Source organism: Myotis brandtii, unplaced genomic scaffold (assembly GCF_000412655.1).
Source record: "Myotis brandtii unplaced genomic scaffold, ASM41265v1 scaffold328, whole genome shotgun sequence".
Classification (NCBI taxonomy): domain Eukaryota; kingdom Metazoa; phylum Chordata; class Mammalia; order Chiroptera; family Vespertilionidae; genus Myotis; species Myotis brandtii.
In genome coordinates, this window is record NW_005362626.1 from 1190535 (window position 1) to 1209639 (window position 19105).

Here is a 19105-nt window from a genome sequence, read left to right on the forward strand (position 1 = left end):
TAGTGGAAAGTTCGGGCGGCCAGCGGGCTCTGGACGGGCGGGCTGCAGACGGCCGTGGTGTAGGAGCAGGGCGAGAGGATGGCCGAGGGCTGGGGGGTCTGCGTGCTGGGGCTGGGGGAGTGCAGGTTGCTAGGGGACAGGCTGGTGGCGGTGTACACGGGCGGTGACTGGGTCCTCATGCGGGAGGTGGGCGTGGCCGTGGAGGCGGCGTTCGGGGCTGGCATCTGCGGGTAACTGATTGGAGCGATGGCCTGCACCATCTCCCGGTCGTGTTTCACGATCTGCTTCAGGATCTCGTTCTCCTGGTTGTTGAAAACACCAGTGTTAAGATCCTTCTGGAACTTTTGCAGAAGAATTGAATTTTTCTTGCCTGTCAGCGAAAGAAAAATAAGCGCTTAGAATGCCTACCCAGGACAGGCGGCAACTCCCGGGGACAGTGGCTCCTGAAAGCAAGTCGTCAGTGTGCCCTTGGGCAGGTTCCAAAGCCCAGTACTACTCACCTTCACAAACAGGAGCTGGGGGCCTGCCCTTGGAGCTGCCTGCATCATCCAGGAAAATCCCACCTCCCATCCAGGTCAAGTTGAAAAAACTGTAACGTGGCAAAAGCCATCTTACAGAAGAAACGGAGAGTGAGGGCTACGGTGCAGAGCCGGGAAGAACGGGAATTGGGGCCAGGATGGGCCTGGAATCAAGATTTGAGTTGAACGCTTCTTTTTCGAGAAAGGACAGTGGCACGCCTACCATGTGACAGGCCATGGGTAGGTTTATTTTATTCAACCCACTCTTTGAGGCGTGCTCACGCCCACTGAGACAAAGGGAGAATGAGGACAATGCCCGAGAAAATGTGGCTCCTGAGTAACTGGGCTGGGAAGGGAAAACAGCAGATGTGACATAGATGTGTCATCCTCAACTAACCAGACACACCTGTCTCACGTGAATGCTGGACCCCAGTCCCTGGGCCTCACCCACTGCTCAGCCGGAAGCGGCATTTTACTGAGCTCCCCACATGGCAGTCGGAGAAGCGAAGGACTTTGTTTTTGACCAGTGTCCTACTCCAGTGATTCTCTACCCTCCCTGCATCTCAATCTCATCTCTGGGCTTTCAGACACACTGAGTTCCACCTGTACTCGACCACTTAAATCAGAATGAGCAGACTTGGGCCCAGGTTTTGACACAGTAACAGCTAATTTCCCCCCAGGATTCTTCTGCGCCGCCCTCATTGAGGACCACATCACAATCTTCCTCATCTGACAGGCTGTGAGGGTATAGTGCAGTGGTTCTCAACCTTGGCTGCAATTAGAATCACCTGGGAATCTTTTTAAAATCCTGATTTCTGGGTCTTATCCTCCGGAAATTCTGTTTATTTGTTATGGGATGAGGCCACAACATTAGTAACAAAGAAACAGAATTTCCGGAGGATGAGGCCCAGAAATCAGGATTTTAAAAGGATTCCCAGGTGATTCTACTGTGAAGCCAAGGTTGAGAACCACTGTTTGTGGCGGGCTCTCAGCTCACTCCAGAACTCAGTCACCATAACCATCACCCCTCCTTCCTGCCATTGTCTCCCCAGGGCTCTGCAGTTAGCAGACATCCTGTGGCAGAATAACTACCAGCACCAGGAGTAGGCTGATGAAAAATGGGGAAATCAGTGACTTTTGATGGCATCATTCATACCCAGGTGAACGTGGTAACTAAAAAGTGAATTAATTTGCCCAATCACTTAATAAAGTATGACATCTAAAGGAACAAGAAATATTTTTTGAATGAAAATATATGCTATAATTTACTCAATGCTGAGAAAAACAATAATTTTTATTTTATTTTTGATCTTATTGATGCACAACGGACACACACATTCTATTAGTTTTAGGCTGCAATCATTTTAAATGACTGACAGAATGGATAGCTGTCTATCTCTCCTTTCAGAATTCACCTACCTTCCCAAAGAACAAACACCTCTAGGTTAGGAATAAATGTAAATACTTATTTAGCATATTCCCTTAACTAAGTATAATATACATTTATAAGAAATGATGACAATTGAGAAGGATTGCATTTCTTTGCGATCATGTGAACAGTCAACATTTCATAATCTAATATCTGTGACCTTGTGGAAAAATACTATAACTTTTATTGTACTGCTAGCATTTTATAAGAATTAAAAATGCAAATGTTTGGTGCTTACTAGCAATTTCATTGCCTATACTATTAATTACGAACCATTTCATGCAAACCTTTTTTATAAACATAAACTGCAATAAATTAGAGGAGAATGAAGCTGTATCAGATAAAGAGATATTTCCTATTGAAATAACCTAATTTTAATGCTTTCTCTAAAGATGTGGAGCTGGTTTGGGAAAAGAATTTATATGCTCAGAAATTAGTCTCTAGTTCTGCATGAACATTCATGCACCACAATGAGGGAAGTTACTTTCAAATTAAGTAAAGATGCTTTGAGGAGTACTCACTTCTTTGATGGGCACTATGCCCTGTTAAATCTCTAAGTTGTCATTGTGAGTTTCTAAGGTATGAGTTAAGTCTAATGGTAATATCCAAATACTATCTTTTTTCTCCTGACCTAATTTCAGATCCTATGCAGTCTGTTATCCTAACATTGATGGAAGGAAAGAGGTGAAACGCAGCAGAAAAGCTCACATATCCATACATCAATCACAAGTCCTTACCTTTAATAAGAGTGAAGCAGTTGCAATAGCTCTTTGCTTACTTTCAAGTGATCCCAACCCCATCTCCTTTGAGTTCATTGATTCCTTCAACCCTCCCTACCTCTGGTCAATAAAATTCGCTGTGCACCAGGTACTGTGAATGTAATAGTGAATTAAACATGATCTCTGCAGTTACAAAGCTTAGCATCTCTAGTGCAGTTACAGCACTAAAGGCAGTGCTGTGATGGAGGAACTTCCCAGGGATATGGGAGAACATATCTGGGTACTCAGCCTATTGCGGGGCTAAACTAAGAGAGGAAGATTAGTAGAGTTAAGCAGAGAAAAGGGGCAGAGCAGGGCAGGATGGGGAGGAGGATCTGGGTGTGTAAATGAATGCATATTTCTGATGTCACAGTGTCCCAGCAGATCTTGGGAAGTTAACTGCAAGCCAATCTAATGTAACTTGACTATGGCAAGTATTCAACTCTTTAAACTAGTGTAACTAATAAGGCTAATTTATACATTTTTATTTGAGAGCAGAGCAGACTAAACTAAATTGATATTTGCAAAGTAAAGCATCTATGTAGGACATTTCTAGCAAGGCTTATTTTCCTCTTGAGTCTGCATTACAAATATTTCAAGAAGTTTCTACAGAGACAGTTATTTAACACAAGTTCTCATTTCTTAATATAAGGATAAAATGTAAAGTGGAACCTTAAAAAATTCTTGTGGTAACTTTGGTTTGTAATGTAGACTCACGCACTGGTATTTTAAATTCTATTTTAATGCCATGTAGAATTTTTATCATTGCTTTTTACCTGAAAATTCAAATTGTATTGGCATCACTGGGGAAATCAGATTGCGTAGCTAGTAAAAATAGAGATGAATAAGTAAACCTAGAACACTGAGAAGAGAAAGTTAGAGCCTCGGATCTTTCTAGAAATAGGGCTACAGCTAATTGCTACTTCTATGCAATTGAACAATCAGTCTGTGAACTAGCATCTGGGACTGATGACTGCAAATACGTATCAGCCCACTAGATTAAAACTGAATTGTGCATGAAGAAGACAAAACCAAAGAGAGTACCTATCCGATCTAGTCGGTCAATGGCAACCGTCTCAAAGGCTCTTCTCATCATCGGATATTCCTCCAGGACCTCATTGAAGTTGTCCACAGAAAGTGAATAAAGACGACAGTATGTGTCAGCTCGAACACTGGCAGTGCGGCGTCCCTTGGTCAGCAGGCAAATCTCTATAAAAACAAGGACAGATTTGTTTGGTCATTTTCTGTTAGAGGCCATTATGGCCTCCCAAAATTAAAGGTAGAATCGCATGGTGTGAGAACCCAATGATTAGCAGCATCTTCTGTTTTACCAGCTAATTTTTTTTGACAATTAAAAGTATCCAATTGCCAACACTCAATCTTAAAATATTCTTCTTTTTTAAACAATTGAAGCTTTGAGCTCAAAGGGAACGCTGAGACATATTTATCTTGCCTCAGGTCCCCATTCCATTCCCCTTGAAATAACAACAACAAAAAAAGATGCAGGAAGTGAATAATAAATGCACAATAGAGTTGAAAACAGGGAGAAACCATGCTGAGGTAGAAGTTTTTTTATGAATTCTGGAAGTGAGGCAGGATGGTAAGAACCAGGAAAATTCCTTGGCACGTGGGATGGGGAAAGAGACAGCTGAACAAACTGGTTGAGCAATCTACAGCCAGGCACAGAAGGTCACTGAGGTGGAAATCCTTGAGTGCCTAGCAAATGGCAAAACTGAGAAAACAAGAACTGTGCTTCCAGTGCGACCTTTCCTCCCCCAGTGTATTACTGGTCATGAGGTTTAGACCCCCTGGCTTTTATATCTCTGGTCATGTGGTTCGGACCCTCCCCTGACCTTTCCTCCCCTGGCATATTGCTAGTCATGTGGTTTGAGAGCCCCCTTAGAGGAGAAATCGAGGCCAGAGATAGCCTCACAGGAACCCCTCGCTGACCACTCCCTTAAGTAGTCAGCCCTAGAGCTATCATCTAGGCCTCAGTTGTTTTTCAGACCCAGGCCCAGAGAAGCAGCAAAGCCAGACGAAGTGATGCCATGGCCGACATCAGGACCAGCTGCGATGACTAATTACCCCCTACATTGCAAATGTCAATTCATTTTCATAGACACCATGATCCTGAAAGGACACACCTGGGAAAGCTGATAAATATAATGTTGAGATCCTTCCCTGAGACCTCCAGATAAAAGCCCCCAAGACCAAGGACACAGTATATGCATCCACCTTGAAGCAAGTCCCTGGTGTCTCCTTTTTGAGTGTATTTTACTTACTTTTCTCTTAAGCTCTAAGGGTTGCGGTGAGACTTGCAACCAGGGGAGCAGCAGGCAGTGGCAGTTCATCCTAGGCGAACCCCCTGAACCTGTCTCCAAGACCCCCTTTTCTCTGACTTTTCACTGAGCTAACAGCACTAACAGCAGCCCCACCTTGGCTCACTTCTGCCTCTGTGACATTTACTTCTCAGTGAGTCCATGCAGCCCAGCCTGGCTCACTTCTTTCCTATAATGTTTCTAGAGAGCCAAAGCAGAGCACCACCTCCGCTCTCTCCTGTTATTTCTTCTATCATAATCCTCTCCTTTATTTCACTATCACCACCTTCAATAAACATGTTCTCAAAATCATCTGGACTCATGTTGTGAAATCATTCTTGTACAAAGTTAAAACCTACACACGAGGCCGGCCAGAGTCAGATGTGCTCTGAGCCTGGTCCCTTTCCAGTGATGGAAGCATAAAGTAAATGGTAGCATTCTAGAAAGAAACCAAAATGAGCCCAAACGTTGGCTTAGAAAGTTCTATGATGAAGCAAAAACTGGACCAGTGGAATGCATTACTTCTCTCTTGTACATCAAAATGCTAATTTTCTACAAATTACTTAGGTTTCTAATCCACTGTCTCATAATAATGTGCAAGAAGAAATATAACTTTTTGGTTTTATTTTTATATTTGTATCTGTAATCTTTCCATTTTACACTAGTGAACTAGTAAAATAGTATTTCTTATGACATAGGAGATGGTAACATCCGGCTTAAATCAATTTGCATATCAAGTTTGGCTGGTAGAACCATTTTAACTGTCAAATGGAATTGAATAAAAATCTAAAGGAATTAAAAGTAGGATAAAACATTAAATAGATGTAAATTTTGTAGTATTTGATGTATTTTAAAATATTTTATATTTTTTGAAACAGATATTGGATATAACATATTTTCAAATGTAGATATAAAGTGATAATTATGTGTACCTCGATTATATATCATGATACATATTCTAATAAATAAAACCAATTTTGCTTTTTTCTAAAGATATAATCATTTCAGTTCCTATAGACATAGTCATATTTATACAATTATTAGTGTCCTCTACTACTGCCCATCCTGTTATTTAAGACTAGAGGCCTGGTGCACGAAAATTTGTTCACTGGGGGGGGGGTGTTCCTCAGCCCGGCCTGTGCCCTCTCACAGTCTGGGACCCCTCAGGGGATGTCCACCTGCCAGCTTAGGCCAGCTCCCTGGGGACATCCTTAGCGCTGCCAAGGAGGTGGGAGAGGCTCCTGCCACTGCCCCTGTGCTCGAAGCAGCCAGCCCAGCTTGTGGCTGAGTAGAGCTCCCCCTGTGGGAGTGCACTGACCACCAGGGGGCTGCTCCTGCGTTGAGTGTCTGACCCCTGGTGGTCAGTGCGTGTTATAGCGACCGGTCATTTCTGGTGGTTCCACCATTAGGGTCAATTTGCATATTACCCTTTTATTATATAGGATTATTAAGATCATCTAAAGTTACTGCCTTGTCAAACACACATTAATTCTCCACCTATGTTTGGAGAGTTAACCTGTGTGTTTCAAGGCAGTAACTTTTCATTCTGTCTTAAAACAGAGGATGAGGGTGATCAGCTGGGGCTCTAAGTATTGACCTAATAGTGGCCCTTCAGACAAGTTATGCATTGGTAAACTTGTAATGAGGACGAACTAAAATAGTGCTTATAATGTGCCCAGTATAAGCCCAGCACAGTATGGGCACTCCTAAAACATGAGTGTCCATCCTTTATCTCTTATGTCCCTTCTCCCTGTATGCTTGTGATTTGGGCTCTGTCTGCCAGAATTAAGAAAAAAAGTAATACTTCATATATCATGTAACTCTCCAAATTTATGAAGTATATATAATCTCCCACACCCTCCACTCTCTCGCAAACAATTTGTTCATAAAGTAACCACATTGATTCCTTAGACCTGTCTCAAGTACTATGGGTTCACACCCATGAACACCCTTTCTTAAGTTCCCCAGGAAGAACTGATCTTTGTGCCTCCTCTCCACCTTTATCCTCTTGCATCTCAGCCCTTACAACACATTAGTGGACTTACTTGCTTATATGGTATTTCTCTATACTCAACTATAAGGTCTTTAATGAAAAGTATAACAATCACATATGCAATTTCTAGCACTTACCACACATTTAATCACATAATATCACTTGATTCAAGAAATAAGGAATGAATGAATCAATCAACAAATGTAAAGCAGAATTGACTTATACCAGGATAGAAATATTCTTCGTAAAATGAGGTGCTCACATCTGAACACATTCCAAATAGCCATATCGTTTTTAGGAGTTTTGACCCTATCCACCAGAAGTCACATTGCTCTTATCATTTATCTATTATAGATTATGAATTTGCTTATGATATGGCTATTTTATATTGTTGGATATGTAAATGTCTCCATTAAGGCTTATACATTCCACTCCTTAACCTCTCACCCTTTTCCCTCCCTTAGGAGGTCTGTCTTAAAATTCCATTGTGATTTCTTCAAGTACCTAATGTCTACATATGATCACCTTTACACACTACTATCTATAAACTGTTATCTACTATATATTTATAGGGCTTGTCCTTGGCAAGTTAAAATACTTGATGGACTATCCCAGGAATTCTGAGAATACCTGTTGAGCAGGTAGGAAATATTGCTAGCCCCATGTTGGCCATGTGATAAAAAGATGGTTAAAGAGGACCTGTTATGCGACTGGAACAGAAATCACACAAAAATATCAAAGCTAAGAAGGATAAGAGCATGGTTTCCCTACTTCTATCCAACTCTAAAAATCCACCAGTCTACTACAAGCCTTTCCTTTTGATTTTAAGTCTACCAACACTCAACTCTTTAAAAGTTAATCAAACACTTTGAATTATAAATGCCTTTAAAAGCAGCCAGCTTTTTAAAAATTCATCACATGAATTCAGCTCTTAGATACCTCAAGTGTGTGTGTGTGTGTGTGTGTGTGTGTTCAAGTAATATCCTGACAGCTTTGTTTTCCTATGTGGTTTAATATGTTTACCCAAAATGAAAAAGAAAAGTACAGCAGAAATAATAGTCTAAATAGAAAATATATTCATTAGATATTTCTTAGGGGAGTCTATGACAGCAAAAAAAATTGTCTCCCCAATTTTCCTCTGGCTTTCTCTTTTTCTTCCTTACACACATATGCACATACACGCATGAATAGTAAAATGGAGATTTAAGTAGACATTTCCTTGGTTTATTTAATGTAAAAATTAATGCTCAACTGATTCAGACTGGATTCTTTAGTGCAGCATTTCCCACACTTTAATATGCATAAGAATCATCTGGGTCTGTTGCTGAAAACACAGAGTAGGATATAGTTAGTCTGCAATGGGGCCCAAGACTGCATTTCTAGCTGGTTCTTAGGTGATGCCAAGGATAGGCTTTTTTGTAAATGAAAAGTTGTAGCTGCCAGACCTACATCTACACCAGGTTTCCTTGTTTAAGAGAAATTGGGAAAAGGTGGCAAGAGGAAATGGACATTGAGTGACAGTATGAATTTAAGTCAATATATGGTTTTACTGTAACCAGTACCTTGAAAAGGAAATTTGAGAATACAAAAATAAATGAAAGACACTGACTGATCCTGTCTCAAAGAGTTTATAATTTATTAAAAGTGCAAGCCTATTATATATAAAAAAAGGTTGAGAATAATTTCAAAGCTAAACTGTCTGCTAGTGACTTTAATGTTGATACAAACTTAAAATCCATATAATACAGCATTCATCATAGTACAGTTCTGTACACCTGTGGTGGCATGAAGGGCCTGGCATGTTTAGGCTCTGCGGGAAGTGTAGAAATTGCATTGCTTCGCCATGAGGATGGAGAGAACAGGAAAAGAGGAAGTGCGGGGAGGAAGATATCAGAGTGCAATCAGAAAAGAGTTTGGGAAGGGGTTTCATGGAATTGTAAGAACAGCAGCCTCAGGGTCACAGAAGTTTGTTGAGGCATAGTGAATATTCCACCATGAATAAGCAGTCTGGTCTTGATCTACCATGTCACTGCAAAGCTCTTCAGGAGGGAATTTGTGTCTCTTTTAGGAAAGAAGGTCATGTGGAATGAAGTGGGTGTTCTAGCCCTTTACTAGTAGGTATCATGCTGTACATGGGAAAGGCACTCCACCTCTCTTTCCCTAGATGGTAAATGTGTTCTCCTTCAAATCTTTTGTTCTATGACACAAGAATATCAATTCACTGTTGGCTTGTAAAATGAACTGAGAGGGAGGTTCTTAGCAGTTAAAATACAAATTTGTAAAGGTTTCATAATAATTTTGGGTACAAGGTGATGGGGAGTTGTCTGATATAAAGCTTAGCACCCAGAACAGAAGTGTTCTCTTCGAAGAATCACTGTAAAAGAAGTTTCTCAAAAGAACTTGAAAGGTGATGAGGCATCTGTGATTGTGAACCTAGACATTTTTAAAAAATCACCAGAGAGTGTCTGTCCTGTGAGTCAGAACTTCAGTTTGTGTAGAGGCTCAAGTATTTATACATATAAAACCCTAATATACTGTGTCCCTCCAATCATCCTATTGGTCGCTATGACATGCACCGGCCACCAGGGGGCAGACGCTCAACGCAGGAGCTGCCGTGATGTGCACTGGCCATTTACAAGGAAACGGCATCATGGACCTAGTGCTGACAAAGCAACACTCAGCTTCCCCCAAGTGGGATACAGGCTCTGCCACCACCCCGGAGTGACAGCCCACCAAATTGCAGCCAACAGTGCTACGACCCCATGGCACAAAATGCAGCCCACAGCCCAGCCCAGCCCAGAAACAGTTACTGTGCCTGTAGGGTAATGACATCACATAGCAATTCCGGGCTTTCTCTCCCTAGTGACTAGCCTCCTTGGTGTTTCTTCAGCCCAGGAACACGACTTGCTTTATAGCCAGGTGCAAACATTTTACACTTTAACCAAATGTCTGTGAAGCAGTTTCCCACGCCTCATCTCATTTGATCCTCATAGAATTCCTGGAGTACGTAGATAGGAAACTCAGTAGAATCCTATTTTCTTTTCATTAGCAAGACAATGGAGATTTAGAAAGTTTAGAAACTTGACCCGACTGAAAAGAAGAAATGGTGGAACTTGAAAATGACTTCAAGTTTCCTCACTGCACAGAATATAATGAAACACCACTGAAGTTAAATATTTTACCCTTTGTTCTCCCTGTGTGATCTATAATAATAATCTGCTTCGTGTTGATATTTAATGCTGTGGTGCTGACAATTACGTGAAAGAGAAGTTGGGGTGCTTCACTGGGCTGGAAAATGTTTAGCTAAATCAGAAAGCAGGTCTAACTAAGCAAGTTTATCCTATATATATATAAAAGGCTAAGTTAACTCGTGCATGAGTGATACATATAAAGCTCTCACTGGCGTCAATTGCACACGTGTGTTTTGCTCTGTCATTTTTTATCGTGAATTTGGTTGACACTTCTATTATAGAGAAAGGGCAAATAGCAATATTAAAATATTTCTTCTAATTAATTTCCTTTCAATGTGCACAGATCTGTGCACCAGGCCACTAGTATATTGATAAGAAACAATAATCCAGCCAGGCCAGCATGACTTAGTGGTTGAGTGTTGACCTATAAACCAGGAGGTCACAGTTTGATATCTGGGGTTGTGGGTTTGATCCCGTGTGGGCATGCAGGAGGCAGCCAATCAATGATTCTCTCTCATCATTGATGTTTATATCTCTCTCCCTTCCTCTACAAAATCAATAAAAATATTTAAAAAACAAATGAACAAAAAACAATAATCCAAATCATTAATTAGTTTAGTTAGTAGCACAGTTAATAGAGGTAAACTGTACTAAAGGATAACAATGAGAAGGGAAATATCTTTTACAGAATGTTTTCACTTGTATTATTTTATTCAGAATGAGCTAAATTTGGAGAAAAGGCTAATTTTGAAATAAGGTTCTATCAAGAGTCCTATAGTCAAATCCAACCATCACATTTTTTATTGCTTTTTTTACCGAGTTAAGAATGGTTTCCACATATTTAAGGTTTCTAAAAATAAATATAAAAAGACATATGTGGTGGAGACCATACATGGCCCACAAAGTCCAAAATATTTAGTCGCTGGTCCTTTACAGAAAAATATGGTTTAAATGGATTTCTTCCTCTTCCACATAGATGCCCTTTAGGTTGTTCTAATACTGAAGGAGGAGGGAGGACTTTCTCAGCTAGGGCTTCTCATCTGGACCACAACACACAGAAAATCATTTCAGTGATGATGTTCTGAATTCTCACAAGGCTGGTACATCAGCAGTACCAGTCTAGATGCATAGGTGCTAAATAAATAGATTAATAGTAATATATACTTCAAGACAATAGGGCTTATTTCCCTCCCGGATCTGGTTTCGAAGGGCTGGGAAGTAATAGACTAAATTGGGCGAGGAATAAATCAGTTATGGGAACAAAGATGGACTCTTACAATTTTGTGAGAATTCCTGTTTATGAGGCTAGTGTATCTATCACCTTTTCTGCTCTTGTGCTAGTGCCAGCTTTCCAAAGGAAAATTAATTTTCCTAATGGATTATGAACCAGAGTCATGTTAATCTTCATCCTGCAAACAGAGTATTGGTGCTCCTGGACATTTGCAAGCTGTCTGTTCCACAGGCTCTCAGTCATGAATTCAACAAAGAGCTACTGGACAAACATATGCATTAAACAACTGCAAGTGGCAGATGCTGGTGATGTACTTGTAATCAAAATGTATATGACCCTGGCATTCTTAGAATGAATAGTCTAGCAAGCACAAGACCCAAGTCATCTCTTATTTCCTCTCACCTTTATCCTTGCAAACTTGCTGTATCTATATTTGCTATCATGCTAAATGGCATTGCATTCAACAAAAGAGAACCCTCCCTTTCTCTTACTTTCCATAAGTAGCTGGACTGTAAATTCCATGGATCCTTCTCCAACGGTATCTTTTCTAATCCTTTGCTGGGGATTAGATTTAATCATCATAACTTCATATCTGGGTTGTTTTAAGACCCTCCTGCCTATTTGCTTACACAGATGCCTCCCTCTGTGAGACTACGGTGCTGTTTTAGCAAATGTTATTTCTGAACATACATTTGCTCATTCCATTCCTCATTTTGAAAACCTTCAGTTCTTTCCCATTACCAGCAGGAAGGAATCCTAATTTCTTGCAAAGACATAGACCTGGATTCACTCCTACCTGCTCCTGCCTTCCTCCCCCGCCACATTCCAAACATTTGGAGTGCTGTGTGTTCATTTCCCCAAACCAACACACTTTCCCAGACCTCTGCTTTGACACTCACTGCTCCTTCCATCTGGAATGCTCATCCCACAAAAGTCCCCTCTTCTGCTGCCTCCTACTCAGCCATCAGAGCTCAAGCTAGGTGTCACCTCCTTCAGAGAGGATATTTTTATGGACAGATTCCTACATCTTAAGTTGTGATTTTATCTTATGCTCCTAACGCATTGAGCTGTCATGATCTGCATGTCTACTTGACTTCCTACATGTTTACTTTCTTAAAGACATACTGATTACAGGATACAGACTGGCATATAAAGTCTCCATAAAGCTCGTTGAATAAGAAACATTAATCAAAGCATGGACTGTTCATATTTAGTTGGTGACTACATTAGTCATAACATAATCCACATATAATGTTAATGACTGGTATATAATAGGTTGAAAATGATTTTATGTCAGTAGATCGATTAGTATGCTATTGATATGGAATGGGGAAGCAAATGATGAATGAGAAACAGAACACTTTGTTCATGGGCCTGTATGTGTGTGTGTGGTTATTTTGACACACATTATAGAAGACCTACAAAGCCCTGAGCGAGGGACCAGAATTATAAAGTTTAAGAAGATTCAGTCCAGTAGGCAAGCACAGATGATTTCATTGTAATGTACTTAGAAAAAGAGAATAACTGAGAATGCTATAGAGAGAGGAGATAGTGCATGAGAGCATGGGCCAGCCTGGAGGTTCAGAGCAGGCTTATTGGAGGAGTACATTTGAAGAGTAGTTTAAAGCAGAAAATTAAGGAGAGGAGAGAAAAGTTTTTGCCACCTGTGAAAATGTTACCACCTATCTATCAGCTTTGACTATGAGATCTACCTGGAGAATTTCACTGGAAAAGGATATTTTTCAGAGTTATCATAGACCTTGAGAGAATGGAAAGATGTTGAAAGATAGGGCCAATGGCTCTGAGCACACCACCCTAAGGCAAATATTTACTAAACAGATACATAGATATCTGTGAACATGCTGATAGAGAAATAGACTATTGCAGCAAATGAATGCTTGATTTGTGCCTGCATCCACTTTCCCAAAGCTAGTCTGGCATTATACACATAAACACCCACACAGACATACATATATAATTATTTATTCCTTGCAACCGCCCTGCAAAGTGAGAATTATCGTTTTTTTAACAGACTACTGCACTCAGCTAAAAGAATTCGATTAACCTACTTAAAGTTAAATAACTAGTTGGTAATAGGGCCTTCATTCGAGCCTCAGTCCCTGTGTTCACTCTTGTTCCAGCAGGACTCCCAGCCCCCTTTCTGGTATTGTCTTGGGTGGATGAAAATGTTACCCGTAAAGAAAAGAGACTACTTTATTCCACTGTAAGCCCTTTCTTTCCCAACAAACATTTTCAAAACGTCTTTGAGGTAGAAGACTGCATTCAAATAAATGGCTGCAAAGATGAAAATTAAAAGGAACTGAAACAAAAATACATTTAGTTGATAGCTACGCAGGAGCCAAGCCATCCAAAGCCCAGCTCTGAGCCGGAGCATCTGTGCAAGAAACGCTTGTGTTAACAAGTCTGACTGTGTTTCCCAACTCCGTCAGCCCTTCCCCTTGGCTCACGCAGAACCCAGTTTGCAGAACACATCCAGCCGCAGCTTCTTGCTGAGAGGCGCTGAACGCTGCTTTAATTTCGCAGCCGGGAGCTGGTGCCTCATCATGGACCAGGCTATTACACTGTGTGCACTGGGAAGACCGCAATGCCGGCCATATGGCAGTTTCTCTGCAGAGGAGAGGCCTTCAAATCACACCGCTAAGTCTGCGAACCGTTTGATGGCACACTCATTCCTTTGGAGAGATGGAGATTTCTTTATCTCTCCTAAGTGTTCTTCCTGTGCCCGATAAGAGTGATGGGTCCATTTCAAGTGGAAAAAACAATCTAGGTCAACCTTCAATCTCTCACACTCTGAGCGGGACTTCCAGAAGTTTCTATCCATAACAGAAGGAAACATTGACTTTAAAAATTGATTTTCCAAGTGCACAATGAGGGTCATGCTTTACTTCGGGATGAGCTCGACAATCACCAACCATCAGCAGTGGGTTTCCTGAGGCGAAGAAGCCAAAGTGGCCCCACATTATTTCTCTCCTTCCATTTGCCATTCCTGTCCCAATGGTTACCTGGCACACTGCTGTTCAGTTTTACAGCTCGGCTCAGATGGGACTTTGTTCCTCCATCCAAGAACTTTATATCGTGGTCTCAAGGTGTCAGGTATCATTCTGGGTGTCTCAGGTGTAAGATGTGTTCCTTACTCTATGGAACTCACATTCTAGGGAGGACATAGAAAACCTTACCTAACTACACTTGAATAATGGCACCTGCTACAGGAAAATAAAACCAGGGAATGTGTCAGGGATAGTGCACATCTAGAACATGATACCCATAGGATTACTGATGTCCCAGGACTTTTTATATCTGTTTGAATCATTTTTAGCTTTTTTCGGAGATTTTCTTTTCCTCAGTTAAAAACGTAGAAATTCTGAAGCTCTGATTTCAATAGCAAGTTCTGCACTGATATCCTTCAGAACTGCATCCTCTCCTCGGTGCTGTTTTAGCAAATTCTAGTCCCATTCCTGGCAATGCCCTAAGTTACCAATGCGGACCTTTTGTGAGAATGGCACACCCACTCCTTCAGACCCACTGGCAGAGTCAAACCTCGGAGGGCCTTCTTTTTCACGGAATAATCACTTCTTTCTTTTCTGTGCAGTTCCTCCTTTCCTCTCCCTGGCTGCTCAGGGCCTTCGCCATTTGGTTCAGGCACAAGCGGACCAATGACACAGCAAATGCAAAGCACTGAACATTAAATCCAAGCCATTGTTCTAAAATGTTGTCCTCTGGGCTGGAAATGAACTCTCACCTCCCCTGATGCCATTTGTTTCTCTCATTTTCACTCCCCTGATATCACTATGGACTTCTCATTCAGAAGCTGGTGGGAATTAGGTTTATTCTTAGGTATTTCCAAAACCCTAAACTTATTTTAAAAATAGGGAATTTCATATAAACATCTGTGGCTCTTTTCAGCTTTCAGTTACTAAGCTTCTTATTCATTCCTGTGGTCCCTGAGAAAAATCTCAAATTGTTATCTGAAAATGTAACCAAGACCAATTACCACCAGTTTCTCCTCTCTTCACAGGTTTAGAGACACAAGGGCTTGCTCCAAAGAAGCCCCAACTAATGAAGGCAGGGATGCTGATTGTTTTTCCTAAAACAATACATGGCCTCTAGCCAACCTTCAAGGTATAAGTCTCCATCCACAAAAACATGCTCATTATGACAAATGAGTGATTCCGAGGGGCTCCGAAAACCAGACCTGAGCTAGGACTTGTAGCAACACTACACCGTTCTCTTACTCTTAAGGTATCATACACCATCAGTTCCCATTTCTCAGATAAACTCTCGTTTTTGCTTTGGGAAGACATACAAAAGGCAAATTTAAGGTTTGACACAACACATAGTTAAGAAACTTAGTCACACCTAAGGTTTTAGGCAACTGTAAACTTTTACTGGATAAAGTTCAGATTTTGAGGGGAGGGGTTATGATTAAGTTTTAAAGTTTACTGTGCTGGTTGCTCAAGCAAGAATATGTTCAGTAATAAAAGCCCAAGCTGCACAATGACACTTTCAGAATGCATTCGCTCAAGTAGAGTCATTTCCCCTAATTTAGCTTGCCTGGAATTTTCCATTCAAGATTATCTGCCCAGAGCACAAGCATTGTGAAGTCCTAGAGTACATACTATTCTTTTCTTTAACATCCTCTGTCCTTCCTCAGCTAATCTGATTGAGGCTCAAAGAGATCCAGTCTAGTAAGAAAATTAATCTCCTTCTACACAGCACACTATCTTAGAGGTAACTCTGTGTCACACAAGGCAAGGATGTGATCAGGCACCTGTGTGTTTCATTTAACCCAAGAAAAAGTTCAATCAGAAAGATCAGGCTCAGGATGATAAAATGATTAGATTAAGTCCCTTCTCTCCCTCTGAACTGTGCATTATAGCAGACGCCCTTGCACTAATGGCACCGACACCAAAATACAACTGCACCAGGTCCAAGATTCTCAGCAACTAGGAATCAACATTTGTCTGAATCACTTCCGTTCTAATTAGAGAAGGAAAAGGGGAGATGAATAGAAAACAAGATATGAAAGTATTGCTCTGATTTCTCTCTCACTGGAAAATTTATAATGATAATAATAATGATATCCTCACCTATTTCTATTGCTTCTTTATAAAGATAACCTATTAGGAATTTCAAGTGTAAGTATTTATATTGTGTCCTCTCTTTCAACTTGTAACAGTACATGCACCAACACGTACATTATGCATATAGAAATGATTTTAGTATTTAATAAGCATTATTCCAATATTTCCAGATTCTTGTTGAGGCAGGATGAATTGATAGTTGTCCTATAGTTACAAATATCTTATAAACTCCCAGAAAATGAGAACTGTTAATGTGCTCATTGTAAGTCCTTACAACAGGAAAGTATGTACTGCATTAATAAGTGAACCACTGCATTGTTCAATGAATTCAATTATGATTTCAAATGCTATTTCTCTACAGAGTCTGATATTTGTTTGACTTTAATTAATGTTCTCATTCATGTCCAGTATAACTGTGTAAGTGGGGGTGGCTGTTCACTGACTTCCTAGCATCATGAATATTTAGCCACATCTCTGGACCCTTCCATTCCTTTCTTTGGGGCACACATACATATCCTAGCAGAGGGAACCATTCATGATATGCCATTGAAATGTTATTGTGTTGTTAATGTGTTTCTCGCCACATAAAGTATGTTAAAAGACTTCTGGCATTTTAAATTTGCTGAGGATATTCCAACATTTCCTTAAATTTATTATACCTACACAATAGCTGATGAGATGCAATTTAAAGGACCAAAATTATTTTCACTTCATTATCTTTTTGATGAACTATTCTGACCAGTAATTTGACTCTTTCCTACTCAGTAAATCCACCGTGGAGAGACCTGTCTCCATGGGTAACAGACAGGTCAAGACAGTCACACTGAATTGGAGTGTTACTAAATTCAGATTGTTTAACAACAGGCTGAAATAAGTTATGTGTGTTTGTAGGTGCACAATGTGTTTCATAATTCAATCGAAGAGGAAAGAATCCTTGTTTTCTGAAATGCCATGAAGTAACATCACAGGTAAGAAGTTACAAAACCTGCACCTGCTACAGTAGGAAGACCAGTGGCCGGACGTGCTGGCCCACCTTGTCACTGCGGAGCTCTGTGGCCCAGGCAGCTCTCGGCCCTCGTTTGTACAAGGATTAGATCCCTCCCCATTCTAAATGTTACAAAAATGTTTCTGAACAATTTAGTTCTTAAAAACATATGTTTGCTCTTCCATTTCACTGTATTTTGGAAATGCTAAAGATTATATATTTTTGTAGCTATTTAAATCTAATATGGTGTTATATGAAATATGTGAAATTAGTACAATGTCTAGCACATTAAGCATGAGTTACTTGGAGAATTTGGACCATCTTATGTGCTATTTCTTGGGGGTGGTGTTTGCACACCCACACTCATGTGTATAAAGTGAGGAAATAAGAATTTTCAGAGATGAGATGATCCTCAGTTTAAAAAATTTTGAGATTACTTAGTCTACCCCAGCCTTCACCACTCATGTACATTGATTTCGAGTGAATTCCATTGCTACTGGGCTCAGACTAACACTGACTCAGGAGATATACAGATGGACACATTCTCCAGCGCTGAATTATTTGACATGAGCACTGCATCAGTAATGCCTCAGTAATGTCTTTTTTAAAAATCCTCACCCAGGCAGATGTTCCATTAATTTTTTAGAGAGATAGAGGAAGGGAGAGAGAAAGAAACATTGATGTGAAAGAGAAATATTGATCAGTTGCCTCCAGTATGGGGCCCGAGCTGGGATTGAACTCACAACCCTTTGGTGTATAGGATGATACTCCAACCAACTGAGCCACCTGGCCAGGGCCTCAGTAACGTATTATAGGCGTACCTGCTTCTCTATGCTACACCAGCCCCTATGCCTCAATTACTACTAACATCACCTCACAGACGGTGTCCCAGGTGCTGTGCTGAGCACTTTATGTATTATGTATACTAGAATCTCTCAGTCCTCTCAGCGAGCCTGAGGAGGTAGGAATTAGAATCTTGATTTGACGGATGAGGAAACAGGGGCTTGAGAAGATCAGCGACTTTCTCAAGGCCCAACAGCCTCTCAGATCTAACTCTGACAACCACACCCTTAACCGTATCATCCTGTCACACTTCGAAGAGTACACAACCCGCCCCTGATACTCTATTTTTTTCACTACCCGTCAAAAGTGAGTTGTAGTTCATTTCCTTCCAAGAGGACATGAATCATCTCAAACATAACCTGCCCCCAATTCCTTTTTAAAATCTAGGGTCTTGTCCTAGAAAACATTCTCAAATATACAGCCTTCCTTCAAAAATAATGTGGTTTCTAGAATAGGCAAGAATTCATTTTAGATGCTCAGTAAGCTTTAAAAGAAGCAAGCTGGCAAAAGGCTACCCTCTCCCCCTCGACCCCCCCCACCACAAGAGGCCCTATCCTGCAGAATCATGGAGCTGGAAGGCTGTAGAGCAGTGGTTCTCAACCTTGGCTGCACATTAGAATCACCTGGGAATCTTTTTAAAATCCTGATTTCTGGGCCTCATCCTCCGGAAATTCTGTTTCTTTGTTATGGGGTGGGGCCACAACATTAATAACAAAGAAACAGAATTTCCGGAGGAT

General features: G+C 40.8%; 1 protein-coding gene across 1 annotated transcript in view; it reads right to left on the bottom strand.

Annotated features, from left to right (window-relative positions):
- Positions 1–2: 2 nt before the first annotated feature.
- HCN1 (hyperpolarization activated cyclic nucleotide gated potassium channel 1) overlaps positions 3–19105 on the bottom strand; it is a gene marked incomplete at its 3' end in the record, with an annotated part of 302392 nt that continues 283289 nt past the window's right edge. Inside the window, exons 7-8 of the mRNA XM_005871057.2 lie at positions 3750–3914; positions 3–370 (exon numbers count right to left, since the gene is read on the bottom strand). Of these exons, the coding sequence (XP_005871119.2) occupies positions 3–370; positions 3750–3914 (533 nt within the window). The remainder of the gene's footprint in view (positions 371–3749; positions 3915–19105) is intronic.